Source organism: Cyprinodon tularosa, unplaced genomic scaffold, assembly GCF_016077235.1.
Source record: "Cyprinodon tularosa strain WSP-4 unplaced genomic scaffold, ASM1607723v1 ctg470, whole genome shotgun sequence".
Classification (NCBI taxonomy): domain Eukaryota; kingdom Metazoa; phylum Chordata; class Actinopteri; order Cyprinodontiformes; family Cyprinodontidae; genus Cyprinodon; species Cyprinodon tularosa.
In genome coordinates this window covers 352358-365295 of record NW_024039197.1, presented here as the reverse complement: position 1 = coordinate 365295, position 12938 = coordinate 352358, and the positions used below count along the sequence as shown (strand labels likewise).

Below are 12938 nucleotides of genomic sequence, written 5' to 3'. Positions count from 1 at the left end.
AATGTGACTTCAGGAAACAATCAAAAATGAATCTGTTGAGTTATTATCTCAATTATAAAAAGCAAACCTTTTCAATCTAATCTTGGTTATTTCGTATGGGGGTGATGTCTTTTATCCAAAAATGAAGGAATTACAAGATAAGCAGCACTGGTGCATCAATAATCCAATAGATTTCAACGTATATACGGCTACATTACTGGGGCATGTCGGGGACTGGTTTATGAATCATCAGAGGAAGCTATTTATTAAATAAATCTGTATACACAGTACAAGGACAAAGCTCATGTTGATCATAAAATAAATAAATATGAACTAAATCATAGCTGTCGCATCTCATTGTCGGTGTAGTGTTTAAAAATCTGTGCAAAACTTTGATACATAGCAGCATTTAAAGTCTGGTTGATTGATCAGTCAATTCATATATCGAGGTCTTGCAGGTTTCCCCAGCTGGGTCCAACTTTAACTTTAGCTTTTAGCTTCACATACAGCTTGACTGCTGATTCCATCTCCCTCTTTACTATCTGTGCAACCTGACAGTGGGAAAAAAATAGACAAAGTATTAGCATCTTTCTGCGATTTTAACCCGATGACCCAAACAGTGCTCTGTATACCTGTATGAGATCCTGTTCTGTGGTTTCATAAATGAGCTCATCATGCAGCTGTAGGACCAAGTAGGCTCCTCGAAGCCAAGACAACCCAATTCTGCGCTTATTAGGAGCTTCATAGGAGAGAGGGGTTATAAAAGTGTTGAATGGAAATCAGTATGTGTTTAGACAAAAAAAACAAATCCCATTGAGCTCACCTGGGTTTGCATGTTGGTGAGACAGCGGTGCTGCAGGAAAAGTCTTTCGTAACCGTTTCTGGATGTTGACTGTAGCCAGTTTGACGATGTCGGCCGCTGATCCCTGCACCGTTGTGTTTACTGCCTGTCTTTCTGCCTGAAAGGTCAGTGGAGGATGAGAAGGCAGTTCTGCATTTTATCCTAAAGTTAAACTTGGGTTTGCCAAGCTTGCTCACATGAGCTTTGATGTGTGGATTGGTGCTGGTGATCCCGGCTAAATATCTCCTTCGGCCCATCAGCGTCTGAACATAGCCATCCTTTAAACACTTCTTCACCGTCTGTTTAAGAAAAGCGTTGATCCCTGAAAGGTGACAGCATTTGAATAGAACTGTATCTGATGGCATTTTGACTGAATTTTAGCAGCGATTGTAGAGTTAAGATTAACCAGTTTTATATTTCAATTTCCTTTAATCCAAAAATCTAATAATTGCTGACTAGCTTTCTGCATTTTTCTAACAGCATTCAGTGAATTTAAAGATGGTCTCCGAGTCTCTTTTCCATCAACCTAAGCTTTAGCTCCTGCCACAGATTCTCTAGCAGATCAAAGTTAGGACTCTGGGCTTTCAGTTTCCATCATCATCCCTTCACTGATCTTTAAAACTAGGAGTTAGGTGAGCACAGTGATTTTAAACTCAAGCATAACAGAATATTTTGCCTTAATTTAATAAAAAAAAAAAAAAAAAAAAGAGCAGGAGGAGTGGAGTCCAGGCTTTCGGAAAAGAAAACTACCAGGCGTGGCAGTGGTAGCAGCATCATTTGGGTCTGTTTGCTCCTAAAGGTCCTGCTGAAACACAGTGTGGACTGAATAATAAAACTTCACCTCAATTTTACATCCAGATGTGTAAAACTCAGACAAAATTGGGTCACGCACAATGCAGGGAGAATAAATATGCTGCTCTAAAAAAAAATACTGTTTTTTGCAGTCACTTCAGTTTTTTTGTCAAGCATTAGAGAAATCAAATGAACTCCTGTTCATTGAGTAGAACTAGAAGGTGGTTATTACCAACATATATCGAAGTAGAGGTAAGTGGCTGATAATTTTGTGGGTCTTTGTTTTCTGAATCTCAGGAGTATTGCGGATGGATACCTTTGTATCTTGCTTTGAAACTCTCGATGTAACAGGCTGCATCGTTCTCTTCCACTCCCATTTGTTCCCCAAGTGATTTTGCTCCCATTCCATAGATGATCCCATAGCAAATCTGTCCACAAAGACAGAAAAGAAAAATATTACACCCAGGAAAGGTCACTAAAATAAAACCTCACGTTGAAATGTGCTGTCCACCCCATCCAGACCTGTTTGGCCTGTTGTCTGAGGCTGTCCTGCACAGACTCCGGATCCACACTTTTCCACTCAGCAGCAATGCAGCGAAACACATCAGCTCCCCCATTCAGTACCTAGTACAGAGTGGCAGCAAGTCATTTTTGTTAACAAATGTGTTTACCAGATTGTTTTGCAACACTGCTGACCTGCAGGAGGCGCTGGTCTTTAGAAAGGTGAGCCAGCACTCTCAGTTCCAGCTGAGAGTAATCAGCCGCCAGTATCATCCCACCTAGAGATCAATATGGGAAAACATGGATGATTAGGTTTGAAACAAAATACTGGGGACATTTCTTACAACAACAAAAAAAAGTCAAAACAGTACTATGATATGAACCTGAAAAAGGAATAAATGCATGTCTCATGCTGACGGAGAAGGCTGGGCCTTGCTCTGCAGATGCAGCTGTGGGACGTGGAGCCATAGAGTTTCTCCTCTTTCTGCAACAACAGTGTAACAGACAATCAGTCACAGCCACTCAGTTCTGCTCCATTTCAACCATCTTTCTATCACACTTTAAGTCAGATGAAACGGATCAATCCTTTCCTGTTAGACGTGAAACTATCAGGAAGCTGTTTCACATGTAGGATCATTATAAAAACGTTTTCTTATTTACCTTAGACAGTTTCCCATTTAAAAAAGAAAGAAAAACACTGGAATTCACAGAGTAAATTAAACATAAGGAGTGAAATTGTTTTAAATATACCCAAAAAAAGAGATTTATTTCCCAAAGAAACCAAGATGGACTTGGATGGGCAGTGCTGGCTTCAAATGTATCAGGGTTTAGGCTTTGACTAGGCCATGCTACACATATAAATGCATTGACCTAAACCAGGGGTCTTTAACTGGTCCTCAGATAGGTGTTTTTTTTTCTTCTTCTTTTTTCTTTTTTCTATTTTTCATGACAAACATACAATAAAACAAAAAACTGAGGATGATTTTTGATGATCGGAAGAAGTCGTTTTGAACTCAATATTATCCAAAGATCAACATTAAAACTGTAAAACTCAGATAGGTTTTAGATGTGTCTCTGCTCTACACCTGAATCACATGGATTGCATTCCTTCCTTAAAGACCATTAGAGGCTACAGAGGCTGTTGAACACCTATTTAGTGAAATCAAATTTGTCGAGGCAGAGAACAGCTAAAACATGCAGGACCAAGGTTAAAGATTCTTGATCTATTTTATGTTCTCTCTGGCTGTGCAGCATCTTAACAGCTTTTCTTCACTCTGTGTTTAGCAGAGATGGGTTAGTATGGGAGAGCACGTGGGTGGAGCTAAAGAAAAATGCCTGCCCCACATCATATTGCTGCCACTACCATGTTTCACCATTAGGATGGTGTACTCAATGCAGAAGTGGGTAGTTAATAGTTACATTTACATAGTTATTCATTTACCTAAATAACTTAGTGGAAAAATGTACTTTTAGGAGTAGTTTTACAGCATGGTACTACTCTTACTTCAGTAAGTTCTGGCTACTGCATCCATTGTGATTAAATTCACTTAATAAAAAATTGTTTTAAGCAAATATGCCCTAGACAACACCAACACAGGAGTCTTAGTCAATCCAAGAATTCTGGATCGGTGTTGAAACATCTTCAGAAAAGCTAAGCAAAAGTCTAGTTGCCTTCCAATTAAAGCCTGTTATGTGGTTGTTTTCAATCTGCTGAGTCTGCAGTGTCATTTGGAGGTTGGATAAAGCTATAGGAATCAGTAAACTGTAATTCAACCTCCTCAAAAATACTGTAACTATTGATTGAGTTGTTAAACTCAAAACTGCATTTCATTTTCATTTTTGTCTTCTTTTCTGAACCACCAGAAATTGCATATCACTAAATATTTTACATAAATTTGTTAAATATTAAATCTGTTGTAATGATCATTGGTAGTAAGTAGATCAGTTACTCAGTTCTTGATTAGCATTTTTTATCTTTTTTACCAAATACCTTTTTTACTCTTGAGTGACTTATTTAAATGCTACTTTTTAAATTTTACACAAGTAAAAATATAATGAAGTAGTGCTACTCCAAAGTGCATTTTTCTGGTACTCTACTCACCTCTGGCTCAAGGTGATATGCAGAGGAAGTTAAGACCACAAAGCAGAGCAGCTTGTTGCAGTTAAACCCCACATGACTAATGCAATTTAAAAAGAAGATGTTCCATAACTTTATGTTGTATATACACATGTAACCAATCTACCAATGGATGATTATTTGTATGATTTTTATTTAAGGGTTTTAGAGGACAGCTGGTTGATTATATATGTGAGCCAGTCCTTATTGACTACTGTGTATCAGTACATTGTGTTTTATGTTATATTGTGACATAATGTGAAAAAGAACCCATTGTTTTGCAGATCTCAAACTGAGAGTACACCTACCCTGGTTTGTTAGCTTTCTGGAAGCCATTTTGTGAAGGAGGGCTCTCTCCTACCACTGTAGGCATGGAAATCTCAAAATCTTTGGGAACGTTCTGGATGTTCGGCTCTGTGAAGCTCACTCTACCTAAAAATCCGTATGTTAAAATTAGCTGTAACTCAGAAAAAGACTTTACAGAGAAGTGTGGTAAATCTGGATTTTGACCTGTAGCTGTGTGGGTCTGTGCGATGGGGTATATTCTGTCCATATCCAGTATCGGATGATACTGCTTCTCCCTCTGCAGGGGGAACACCACTTTAGTCAATGCGTTGGTGATTCGCCGCCACTCCAGGATTACACCTGGCAAAGGGTGGAGGGGACGAAGTTTCTGCAGGACATCCTGAGAAAGGAAGTTTAATGTTTTAGGTTTAGGGCTGGGCAATAAATCAACATCAGTATATAATCGCAATAGACACCTGATAAATAGCAATAAATGTTCAATATTTCCACTGAACTCTGATCCAGAATCATATAGGTTAAAGGCAGACGAAAGGATTTCACCTCTAAACATCTCGCTGCCAGAGGTTGCTCTGTGAGCTACAGGCATGTTTTAGAGTCTCTATATTCCACTTAATGATTAACCAGCTACAAAATTATTTATTTCAATAATAGTAGCTATACTTTGAAAGGAATAGAGGTTTAACAAAAACAAGATTCAGAGCCAAAGAAAAAAGTATTTCCATAAATGGTGTAAAATTATGGAACATAGAAATGAAAGAATCAAGGTCTCTTAATTTTAAAATTGTATTACATTATATGTTTTAAGTAAGTATGAAACCATAGAATAACTTGGTTGTTTGAGACAAGGTTTAAAATTTAATCAAACTATATTTAAGTCAGATGAAGTTACTGCATTAATATATTTAGCTATTTATTATTGTTTTAAAAGCGGCAGAAAAATAACAATTATCCATCTCTCTGCTCCTTTTCATTCAAGGTTTTTAACTATGGCGTAATGTATCAATGTCTGATTTTTTTATTTTTAAATAAAAAAGAAAGAATAGAAAGAGAATCGATCGATCAGGATTAATCAGATTGTTTGAGCCCTACTGAGATTGTCTAATAGGACAACCATAAATCAAAAGACATATTTTAATACATCCTAAGTGAAAGAAATAAGCAGGTTTGTTTATAGACTATAAATGCTACACTGGATCTGCTAAATATTTTCTGATCATTTAAATCTCCAGTTTAACCAAATTCTAACATTTTATAAGATATGGCTACAAGTATATATATATATATATATATGACTTGTTTTGTTTTATGTTTTTATGCTAAATGGCTTCACCTTTGTGGTGCTGAACTGCTTCCCAAGTCGCACTCTGCCGCCGCCCCGCCTGGTGTAACCCAGAGTCTTCTTATTTCTTGTTCCACCCAACTCGCCGTTTGGAGGCAGATGCAGCTCCAAAAACAGCACCTTTAATACCAACATACAGGTGCTGGTCATAAAATTAGAATATCATGAAAAAGTAGATTGATTTCAGTAATTCCATTTAAAAAGTGAAACTTGTATATTATATTCATACATTACATACAAACTCATATATTTCAGATGTTTATTTTGTTTAATTTTGATGATTACAAATGACAACAAATGAAAATCTCAAATTCATCATATCAGAAAATTAGAATATTACTGAAGACCAATAAAAACAAAGGATTTATAGAAATGTTGGCCAACTGAAAAGTATGAACATGAAAAGTATGAGCATGTACAGCACTCAGTATTTAGTTGGGCCTCCTTTGGCCTGTATTACTGCAGCAATGCGGCGTGGCATGGAGTCGATCAGTCTGTGGCACTGCTCAGGTGTTATGATAGCCCAGGTTGCTCTAATAGTGGCTTTTAGCTCTTCTGAATTGTTGGGTCTGGTGTATTGCATCTTCTTCTTCACAATACCCCATAGATTTTCTATGGGGTTAAGGTCAGGAGAGTTTGCTGGCCAATTAAGAACAGGGATACCATGGTCCTTCAACCAGGTACTGGTAGCTTTGGCACTGTGTGCAGGTGCCAAGTCCTGTTGGAAAATGAAATCTGCATCTCCAAAAAGTTGGTCAGCTGCAGGAAGCATGAAGTGCTCTAAAACTTCCTGGTATGTGGCTGCGTTGACCCTGGACCTCAGAAAACACAATGGACCAACACCAGCAGATGACATGGCACCCCAAACCATCACTGACTGTGGAAACTTTACACTGGACTTCAAGCAACGTGGATGAAGTGCCTCTCTTCTTTTCCTCCAGACTCTGGGACCTTGATTTCCAAAGGAAATGCAAAATTTACTTTCATCAGAGAACATGACTTTGGACCACTCACCAGCAGTCCAGTCCTGTTTCTCTTTAGCCCAGGCAAGACGCTTCTGACGCTGTCTGTGGTTCAAGAGTGGCTTGACACAAGGAATGCGACAGCAGAAACCCATGTCTTTCATACGTCTGTGTGTGGTGGTTCTTGAAGCACTCACTCCAGCTGCAGTCCACTCTTTGTGAATCTCCCCCACATTTTTGAATGGGTTTTGTTTCACAATCCTCTCCAGGGTGCGGTTATCTCTCTTGCTTGTACACCTTTTTCGACCACATCTTTTCCTTCCCTTCGCCTCTCTATTAATGTGCTTGGACACTGAGCTCTGTGAACAGCCAGCCTCTTTAGCGATGACCTTTTGTGTCTTGCCCTCCTTGTGCAAGGTGTCGATGGTCGTCTTTTGGACAACTGTCAAGTCAGCAGTCTTCCCCATGATTGTGTAGCCTATAGAACTAGACTGAAAGACCATTTAAAGGCTTTTGCAGGTGGTTTGAGTTAATTAGCTGATTAGAGTGTGGCACCAGGGGCCATCAATTTTGAACCTTTTCACAATATTCTAATTTTCTGATATGATGAATTTGAGATTTTCATTTGTTGTCATTTGTAATCATCAAAATTAAACAAAATAAACATCTGAAATATATGAGTTTGTATGTAATGTATGAATATAATATACAAGTTTCACTTTTTAAATGGAATTACTGAAATCAATCTACTTTTTCATGATATTCTAATTTTATGACCAGCACCTGTAAGCACACATGTCCTGAAAACCTAGAATATATTTTAATTTAAAATGATGGAATAAAAAAATATATATATATCTGAGGGAAAGAAGAAGATTTGGACCTGTACAACATCATCAACACTTGTTAGGGAGAAGCTGTGTCCAGCCAAGCTGTAGGCCTCGGCCTCCAGCTCTGACAGTTTGGCCTGCATCACGTGTTTTTGTCTCTCACACTCCTCCACACTGAAGCCGACTCCGTTCAGTTCCAGCAGAGCCAGACAAACCTGGGAGGGCATCTCTATTCTCCTAAACATATCTGATAGAGAGTCATATGACGTTACTAAAGCCATCACTGAACTCCACACTTTCTCCAGCAGCTTTAGAGAGACAATATTTATACCCAGGAGGCCATCTTGCTCCAGCAGGCCTGAGAGATGGCTCATCAGAGCGTGTGTGAGCACACTCTTGGTGGCGGCTCTGACTCTTGGACAGAATGAGTGTGCATTCCCAAGACCATCCAGCAGAGGCAACTCTTCAGGACAGTAGACGGTCACCATGTTGGGAAGGGTTCTTTCCTCACTTCCAGGGTCCAGCAGCCAGCAGGCAACCTATGGTGGACATCTTCATGACTTTTAGATTATATAAGGCTATAGATGTTTTTATGTTGTTAGCTTTAAAACACAAATATCTTCAAATATTCTTATAAGACGGGACAATTCAGCACTATTCCCCTAATGTGCAACGTACCCAAAGCATAACCCTTCCATCACCGTGCTTTAAAACCTGCTTTCAGGTTTTTCTTCTCAGAATGCATATATAAACACGTCTGCAGGTACTTTAGCTAATTTGTCAGTCAGGAGAACATCCTTCCTAAGGGCCCAGTCTGTTTGTTATATGATTTTATTATACAATTTTAAAATGACAATGTAAATCCTAAAAATGTCGGTAGCCTTTTTGTTAAAATCAGTGGTTCATACAGATCCACAAGACAGAAATGTGATGATTTTATCTTTAATGTCGTACTCTTAACAAATGGACAATCTGTGGGATCATTTTATCCTGGAGGGATTACTGATGGTATGTCATCTGTCAAAGCCTAAACATGTTTTTTTTGTAAGCTTAGCTTTTTAGTAGGGATGCACGATATAATCGGCCCCGTATCGGCATCGGCCTGTATCGGCCTTAAAACTGAATATCGGACATCGGCCACCCCACCGATATTTAACCCGATATTTGATCAGCTTCTGAGTTTCTAAAGTCTAAAAAAATAAATAAATAAATACTACTACTTCTTCCTCAAAAACTTCTTTTTTACAGACTTAAAAACTTCTAAAGACGAGGGAAAAAATATTGATACATTAAAATATCCCAATATCTTCATATGCTGATATATTGCCATTTAAAAACACCATATCAATCTCTTTTACTAATGAAATATTGCTATATGTCATCGTAATGCTACAAAATCCCCTGAAAATCCACGACATTTTGCCATATTTTTATATGTTGATATATTTACGCGGTATCGATCTATTTTACTAAGAAAATCTCACAAGAATTTGCAAAATATCACGAGAGTTTGTAACAGAACGATGAAATTTCACGAGATTTTGAAAGTAAAATATATCGATACTGCGTTTTTAAAAATCTATTTGATATCAGCATATGAAAATATATTTGAGTACCGTATTTTCACGACCATAAGGCGCACCGTACTAAAAGGCGCAGTCTCAGTTATGTGTCCCATTTCTGTATTTAACACACACATACAGGTGCTGGTCATAAAATTAGAATATCATGAAAAAGTGGATTGATTTCAGTAATTCCATTTAAAAAGTGAAACTTGTATATTATATTCATACATTACATACAAACTCATATATTTCAGATGTTTATTTTGTTTAATTTTGATGATTACAAATGACAACAAATGAAAATCTCAAATTCATCATATCAGAAAATTAGAATATTGTGAAAAGGTTCAAAATTGATGGCCCCTGGTGCCACACTCTAATCAGCTAATTAACTCAAACCACCTGCAAAAGCCTTTAAATGGTCTTTCAGTCTAGTTCTATAGGCTACACAATCATGGGGAAGACTGCTGACTTGACAGTTGTCCAAAAGACGACCATCGACACCTTGCACAAGGAGGGCAAGACACAAAAGGTCATCGCTAAAGAGGCTGGCTGTTCACAGAGCTCAGTGTCCAAGCACATTAATAGAGAGGCGAAGGGAAGGAAAAGATGTGGTCGAAAAAAGTGTACAAGCAAGAGAGATAACCGCACCCTGGAGAGGATTGTGAAACAAAACCCATTCAAAAATGTGGGGGAGATTCACAAAGAGTGGACTGCAGCTGGAGTGAGTGCTTCAAGAACCACCACACACAGACGTATGAAAGACATGGGTTTCTGCTGTCGCATTCCTTGTGTCAAGCCACTCTTGAACCACAGACAGCGTCAGAAGCGTCTTGCCTGGGCTAAAGAGAAACAGGACTGGACTGCTGGTGAGTGGTCCAAAGTCATGTTCTCTGATGAAAGTAAATTTTGCATTTCCTTTGGAAATCAAGGTCCCAGAGTCTGGAGGAAAAGAAGAGAGGCACTTCATCCACGTTGCTTGAAGTCCAGTGTAAAGTTTCCACAGTCAGTGATGGTTTGGGGTGCCATGTCATCTGCTGGTGTTGGTCCATTGTGTTTTCTGAGGTCCAGGGTCAACGCAGCCACATACCAGGAAGTTTTAGAGCACTTCATGCTTCCTGCAGCTGACCAACTTTTTGGAGATGCAGATTTCATTTTCCAACAGGACTTGGCACCTGCACACAGTGCCAAAGCTACCAGTACCTGGTTGAAGGACCATGGTATCCCTGTTCTTAATTGGCCAGCAAACTCTCCTGACCTTAACCCCATAGAAAATCTATGGGGTATTGTGAAGAAGAAGATGCAATACACCAGACCCAACAATTCAGAAGAGCTAAAAGCCACTATTAGAGCAACCTGGGCTATCATAACACCTGAGCAGTGCCACAGACTGATCGACTCCATGCCACGCCGCATTGTTGCAGTAATACAGGCCAAAGGAGGCCCAACTAAATACTGAGTGCTGTACATGCTCATACTTTTCATGTACATACTTTTCAGTTGGCCAACATTTCTATAAATCCTTTGTTTTTATTGGTCTTCAGTAATATTCTAATTTTCTGATATGATGAATTTGAGATTTTCATTTGTTGTCATTTGTAATCATCAAAATTAAACAAAATAAACATCTGAAATATATGAGTTTGTATGTAATGTATGAATATAATATACAAGTTTCACTTTTTAAATGGAATTACTGAAATCAATCTACTTTTTCATGATATTCTAATTTTATGACCAGCACCTGTAAGGCGCACCGGACTATAGGGCGCGTTTTTTATATACAGGTACATGTCCTCTACTACCTTTAAATACCTCTACTGCGTATTTAAAAATACAGCGGGGGCAAAACTGAGTATGACTGTGCTTTATTCATGTATTTATTACAAAGTATTAATCAAACCTGGGAGCTGGCCGTGAGACAGACACATCGCAGATGACACAGCGCTGTGATTACTCCTAAATTAACTTAAAATCCTGAAACCTGCCGACGGAATATGTTCGCTTTTATTACCGGTATCCTGGTGCCTGCAGTTTAAATTATTTAGATGAAAAACACCTGCCAGCCACCGTGGTGAACCTGGAGGCTGCCCAGCCTAGAGGCTGCTGATGAAAGGATTTCTACTGTCGGCGCACCGCTGGTATGTGGGGGTCTGAGCGCCTCCGACAGAAATAGATAATCTGGATGAACTGACTACAATTATTAAGTTTTCAGGTGGACTTTCTCACTTTAAACATATTAAAACTATTTTATTCCCACTGATCACAGCAAATATAGCTGCAAGATTTAGATTATTTAGATGAAAAAACACCTGCCAGTCGCCGAGGTGAAGAGGAGGAGACCCGCCCAGAGGCTGCTGTTGAATTAAGTTTTCAGGTAGAAAAATAGAGCGGGAGCAAAACTGAGTATGATTGTGCTTTATTCATGTATTTATTACAAAGTATTAATCAAACCCATCAAAGTCATCATCCTCTGTTTCTGAATTAAACAGCTGCGCTAAATCAGACATGCCAATTTCCCCTTCTTCGCTGTCAGAGTCACTTTCCGTGCCGGGCGGCTCCTCAGAAATAATGACGGCTTTTGTGAAAGCTTGAACAACAGAGCCAGCAGACACGTTAGTCCAAGCATCAACAATCCATCCGCAAATGGTGGCGGTACTTGCCTGGCGCTGCCTTCCACTTATCCTGAAACTGTGGTCTCCGTCTGTCATCCATCGCTCCCACGCCGCTCGCAGCCTTACTTTGAGCGGCCGGTTCACACCGATGTCGAGCGGTTGAAGTTCCTTTGTCAGACCCCGGGATAACGGCGAGCACAGCGTTTATTTTTTTCACCATGTTTTTCACATCAGCTGTGAGATGGGCACGCATGGAGTCACATATTAAAAGCGATGGTGATGCGTGGAAAAAACCACCTGGTCTCCTCACATACACCTGCCTCAGCCACTCTTTCATCATCTCCTCATCCATCCAGCCCTTTCATTTGCTTTAATATCATATGTCATCAGAGCGATGTGTCGTCTCAAAGCCAGCTCCCAGATCAGCTTCTCTGATTCGTTGATGCCGCGCTTCCAGCAGCAAAACTTAAATTTGTCCATCTCGAGCAGCAGCAGCGCGTTGGCGCCTGCTGCTCAAAACGCGCTGCGGGACCTTTTGCTGCGTCTATACGCTCGTCAACCGTTGACTTTGCATGTAAACTCGCTGCTTCTGCTGCACCTGCTGCGTCCGGTTCACAGCGAGCACAGCATTAATTAGTTTCACCATGTTTTTCACATCCGCTGTGAGATGGGCACGCATGGAGTCAGATTAACAGCGATGGTGTGGTGATGAGTGAAAAAAACCCACCTGGTCTCCTTACATTCAGCCACTCTTTCATCATCTCCTCAATGAGGTGGTCTCAAAAGTCGCAGTTGCAACACACATAGGGCGCACCGCACCAAAGGGCGCACCGCACATTTCGAGGGGAAAAAAAGACGTTTATGTGCGCCTTATAGTCGTGAAAATACGGTATATTATTTTTCAAAGTGTCAGAAATGGATAACAAAACTGCTATTTTCAATGACTACTTATTTTTGTCCAGCTTTAACATCGGTATCGGTTATCAGCTACATGAGTTTTAAAATATCGGCATATCGGCCAAAATCCCAATATCGTGCATCCCTACTTTTTAGTTTATATATGGGTGGTTGATGCAGACAATCTGTTGCAGT

General features: G+C 39.6%; 1 protein-coding gene across 2 annotated transcripts in view; it reads right to left on the bottom strand.

Moving 5' to 3' along the window:
- Window positions 1-217: 217 nt before the first annotated feature.
- The window catches only part of polq (polymerase (DNA directed), theta), a 30042-nt gene continuing 17321 nt past the window's right edge, over window positions 218-12938 (bottom strand). For both annotated transcript variants that reach the window (XM_038301637.1, XM_038301638.1), the window contains 13 exons: window positions 7998-8205; window positions 7720-7913; window positions 5866-5994; window positions 4740-4914; window positions 4538-4661; window positions 2497-2597; window positions 2309-2391; window positions 2135-2236; window positions 1929-2040; window positions 1018-1142; window positions 803-938; window positions 612-718; window positions 218-530 (listed from right to left, as the gene is read on the bottom strand). In XM_038301637.1, the coding sequence (XP_038157565.1) occupies window positions 417-530; window positions 612-718; window positions 803-938; window positions 1018-1142; window positions 1929-2040; window positions 2135-2236; window positions 2309-2391; window positions 2497-2597; window positions 4538-4661; window positions 4740-4914; window positions 5866-5994; window positions 7720-7913; window positions 7998-8205 (1710 nt within the window). In that variant the 3' untranslated portion in view covers window positions 218-416. The remainder of the gene's footprint in view (window positions 531-611; window positions 719-802; window positions 939-1017; window positions 1143-1928; window positions 2041-2134; window positions 2237-2308; window positions 2392-2496; window positions 2598-4537; window positions 4662-4739; window positions 4915-5865; window positions 5995-7719; window positions 7914-7997; window positions 8206-12938) is intronic.